This window comes from Octopus bimaculoides, chromosome 28 (genome assembly GCF_001194135.2).
Source record: "Octopus bimaculoides isolate UCB-OBI-ISO-001 chromosome 28, ASM119413v2, whole genome shotgun sequence".
NCBI lineage: Eukaryota > Metazoa > Mollusca > Cephalopoda > Octopoda > Octopodidae > Octopus > Octopus bimaculoides.
In genome coordinates, this window is record NC_069008.1 from 1,051,171 (window position 1) to 1,056,170 (window position 5,000).

The window sequence follows — 5,000 nt, forward strand, 5'->3', positions numbered from 1 at the left end:
TGAGTTGCTTCTCCAACATACTGAAAATTTAGAAATAGCAGTCAAAGAACTACTGATTCTAAACTACAAATTTTTCTCTAAACGGATGGCGTTTAGAGAAAAATTTGTAGTTTAGAATCAGTAGTTCTTTGACTGCTGTTTCTAAATTTTCAGTATGTTGGAGAAGCAACTCAATGCTAATCCCTGTATATTTATGATGATATATATATATATATATGTTTGTATGTATGTATACATAAATATATACCAGAGTAACCAAATAAGTGTGAAACAAGGTGGAAAAAAGAGTACTCAAATACCAGAGGTAGAGTGATATGCTTTATCAAAAAGCAGCAAAAATATCATAAAAACTGTTAGAGTTTCACATTCCTATTCGTTGGACAATTTTGTTTAGAATGAAACAAGATAAAGTTATATGCAGAAACACGAATACTTAGAGAGGTACACATTTGAAAACGGTTTTGGTTCGTTGGTCCTTCCAACTAATGGCCAATTCAATAACCTGTTGCATGAAATATCAAATTGCGGTCTAAAATCATATTATTATAAAAATTTAAGAAAACCTTACATCAAAAATAGCTTATGAAGAAGGAAAAAGGCCTGAATATCCCTGATAAATAATTATAAAAATAATAATAAATTAATAAATTAAAAGATATATTCGTTTAAAAATTTTTCATGCTAAATTACATATACATTTAACAATACACATACCAAACAGTTGTGGTTGTGGGACGACATTTATTGCCCTACGAATACAGCTTGTAATGGAAGCAGATAAACGTTGGCTAAATTGAGCCTCTACCATCAGGGTAGAAACAAATGCTTATATTTCAGATTATGTATCATGTGTGTATATGTGTATGCATGTGTGTGTGTGTGTGTGTGAGAGTGTGTGTATTTACATATATATTGGTTTATAATTTTGGCATAAGGCAAGCAATTTTGTGGGGGAGAAGGTAAGTCAATTATATTGACCCCCAGTGTTGAACTGGTACTTATTTCATCAACCCCAAAAGGATGACAAGCAAAGTTGACACCAGTGGAGTTTGGGGGGTCAGAACATAAAATTGGATGAAATGCCGTTAAGCATTTTTTTTTTCTGACATGCTAATGATTCTGCCAGCTTTCCACCATAGATAAAAAACCCCCAAATATTAACAAACACACACACACACATACATATTTATATATATATATACATATATTTCTTCCCTAGTTTAATTAGCAAAGAGGAAGTGCTCAGGGCTGAAACTGGACATAATGGAATAGACATTGATCATTATCTTGCTTTGCAGGAGGTAAGTACACACTGGACATTGTTTCTTTGTCATTCTCTTTCACTTTTCTGTTCGGTTCTCTTTTCTTTATTCTCTCTTTCCCCAACGTATATATATATATGTGTGTGTGTATGTATGTGTGTGTGTATGTATGTGTGTGTATAAATATTCTATATATCTATATATATATAGGCGCAGGAGTGGCTGTGTGGTAAGTAGCTTGCTTACCAACCACATGGTTCCGGGTTCATTCCCACTGCGTGGCACCTTGGGCAAGTGTCTTCTACTATAGCCTCGGGCCGACCAAAGCCTTGTGAGTGGATTTGGTAGACGGAAACTGAAAGAAGCCTGTCGTATATATATATATATATGTTTGTGTGTCTGTGTTTGTCCCCCCAACATCGCTTGACAACCGATGGTGGTGTGTTTACGTCCCCGTAACTTAGCGGTTCGGCAAAAAGAGACCGATAGAATAAGTACTAGGCTTACAAAGAATAAGTCCTGGGGTCGATTTACTCGACTAAAGGCGGTGCTCCAGCATGGCCACAGTCAAATGACTGAAACAAGTAAAAAAAAAAAATATATAGATAGATAGATAGATAAAGTGAGATAAAGACCTTTAAACTCAGCATCCTATTAAGGAGTTGTTTAATGTCTACTTGTCAGTGGTAAGAAAATGATTTGTGGTCAGGTCAATCTACTAAATTATCAAGGTCGTTTGTGATGGAACCAAAACCCAATTTCATCTCCACAAGAGGGCAAGGCAGAGGGTAGTAATAAAGAAGGGAGGGATGGGAAAGGGATGATTAGGAGAAAGAAGAAAGAAAGAAAGCTAACCCAACCGTTATTAATTGGCATATTAATAGAGGAAGACTTTGAACGATAATGGAATAAGGGTTATAGGGGTAAAGCCCTTAACTAGGAGCAGGATTCATTGCACGGGAATAAAAACAAACTACTACAATTTAGTAGAGTTTGCATATTATTGTCTACATAGACTGCAAGAATATTATTCAGCTGACACTTATGTACCAAGTTTGATATTTACTTAATAATGTTGAGTGTGTATATTATTCCGACCTATCAAGGTGTCTCAATTTAAGTACCTAATTCAACTGAATCTTATTTGTATTATATATACATACATACATATATATGTATATATATATAATTGATCGAAGAAAAAGAATAGATGTTTATTCCATTATTTGACAAGCTGTTTCGTAATCCATATCAATTACATGATTCACACAATATAATCTGCCATCATATACCAATATAAATAGAAAAGAAACAGATAAATAAATAAATAGATAAATAGTGTACACAGGTACTAAATGTACTTCCTACACAATACTGTACTTGCTATAGCCTAAATTCCCTTAAATCTATGATTAATCGCAGTGACTAGGAAACCCCTGTAAATCTACCCCTTCTAAATTAATATATCTTGTTTTTCTAGATTTCTGTATTTCTACCTTGCTTAGTTTAACTAATCGCAGTCCAGTGGGGTTGGTTTTGATTGGCAGTTTAGCATTAGCATGCGAAGACAGCAATGATAAATATGATTGGTGTATATTTTTAATCTATGAACAATTAGCTGTAGATCTTTCTCATAAATTAATTATACAAGTGTACAACTCATCCTTTCAAAATTATGTTTAATAGAAAATAATTTATTTATCTGAGTTTTAACATCATCTCCTTTGAAACAGTCGCTTTCCGCAGCACTTCACTGGTCTCAGTATTCCTGTCACTTTTGGAATCCGACCTGAAAGTTGTTTTCCGTAAGTGAGTCTGCAAATTCACTCTGGATCTCGACAACAGTGTTAAAACAGTGGCCTTTGAGCTGCCGTTTCATCTTGGGGAAGAGATGGAAATCCGCAGGTACTGAATCTGATGAACAGGGCAGGAGCAGAAGTGATACCATGTTGCTTTTGGTGAGACACTCACAAGTAAGGGGAGCTTTGTAACAGGGTGCATTATCGAAATGAAGAATCCAGTTCTTTGCGCTCCACAGATCTGGTTGCTTTTGTTGAATGTTTTCCCACAAACACTTCAAAATATCACAGTAGAACTCTCAATTGATGGTCTGGCACTGGAAGATGAACTTGCGATGCACAATATTATGAATGTCGAAAAAGACGATGAGTATGCTCTTCGATGAGTACGTTGTTCATTGAGCTCTAGCTCTGCTGAGCCATCTTCGGTCATAGAGATGAAGGGCTCTTCCATTGTGACGACTGCTGCTTCATCTTAGGGCCATACCTGTAGTCCCAAATCTCATCACCGGTGATGAACCTTAACATCAAGGCCGAATCTTCAGCTGCATGCTAATAGGGATCTTGACAAACTTCAGTGCAATGTTCTTTCTGCTCAGTGCTCAGCAAGCAGGGGACAAAATTGGCAGAGCCATGCAGCATGTTCAATTCAGACTTTAGCACAGACCCATACGATAGACCAACAACATCAGCAATGTCTCTGATTGTCCTCCGACGATCTTTATAAATTTTCTCCACATTTCCAGGACGACATTCATGGCAGGTCATCCGGTTAGCTCGTCGTTTTCCAGGGACGTTCTTCTGTCACTTCAAACCATATGTACGACCTGTTGCCTCGTCACTGTAAGCTTGCCAAAGCATGCTCAATCTCTCTATAGCAGACTTCTCAAGTTTAATGCAAAATTTCTGGTTGGCTCTTTGTTCTTGTCCATGGCAAATATTACAGACTACTTTGACACGATAGCAGAAAACTGACTAGTTTTGAAATCAACCAATTTTAGTCTAAATCAAGTAAAATGGCAAACTCAATAGAATTTATGTTAAATATTTTTTCCCCCGAATTATTTATGTTTCATTCTGTAACTTTAATCTTTCTTTAACAGTATTCAGGGTTCATGAAGGAAATCAACAGCAGCTACCCAAATGCAGAAGTGATGATTTATGGTAAATCTTATGAAGGCAGGGACCTCATGGCTGTGAAGGTATTATTTAATCATTTATTCATTTAATTAACTATTTAAATCATTTTAATTATTTCATAGAAAGCATGGGTGTGGCTGTGTAGTGAAAAGCAAGCTTCCCAACCACATGATTTTGAGATCATTTCCACTGCGTGGCACCTTGGTCAAGTGTCTTCTACTCTAGCCTCAGGCTGACCAAAGCCTTGTGAGTGGATTTGGTAGACGGAAACTGAAAGAAGCTTGTTGTATGTGTGCGTGTACAAGTATTACAGTTCTTCTCCTGAATATACATTAAAAAAGTATTCCTTAACTTAAAAATAAAATGTAACAAACTGAAAATTTTTCCTTTCTTCAGTTTTACCGAAATTCATGTAACCCAACAATCTTTGTCGAAGCTGGAATTCATGCAAGAGAATGGATAGCTTCAGCAGTAACCTTCAAGATCATTAATACTGTAAGTACTTAAAGACTTTTTTGTTCCGTATGTGATCTTATTCAGAGGCGTAGGAGTAACGAACCACATGGTTCCGGGTTCAGTCCCACTAGCGTGGCACCTTGGGCAAATGTCTTCTACTATAGCGTCGGGCCAACCAAAAGCCTTGTGAGTGGATTTGGTAGACGGAAACTGAAAGAAGCCCGTCATGTATATGTATGTGTGTGTATATGTTTGTGTGTCTGTGTTTGTCCCCCCCCCCCTCCAACATCGCCTGACAACCAATGCTGGTGTGTTTACGTCCCCGTAACTTAGCAATTCGGCA

The 5,000-nt window shown here is 36.8% G+C and overlaps 1 protein-coding gene across 7 annotated transcripts in view; it reads left to right on the forward strand.

The window, feature by feature from the left end:
- LOC106878458 (carboxypeptidase B) overlaps positions 1-5,000 on the forward strand; it is a 16,761-nt gene that overhangs the window by 2,284 nt on the left and 9,477 nt on the right. For all 7 annotated transcript variants that reach the window (XR_008267001.1, XR_008266999.1, XR_008267000.1 and 4 more), the window contains exons 2-4: positions 1,220-1,301; positions 4,165-4,263; positions 4,598-4,696. Coding sequence is in view for 4 of the 7 variants with exons in the window: in XM_052977642.1 (XP_052833602.1) it covers positions 1,220-1,301; positions 4,165-4,263; positions 4,598-4,696 (280 nt within the window). In the remaining 3 variants the exon portion in view is untranslated. The remainder of the gene's footprint in view (positions 1-1,219; positions 1,302-4,164; positions 4,264-4,597; positions 4,697-5,000) is intronic.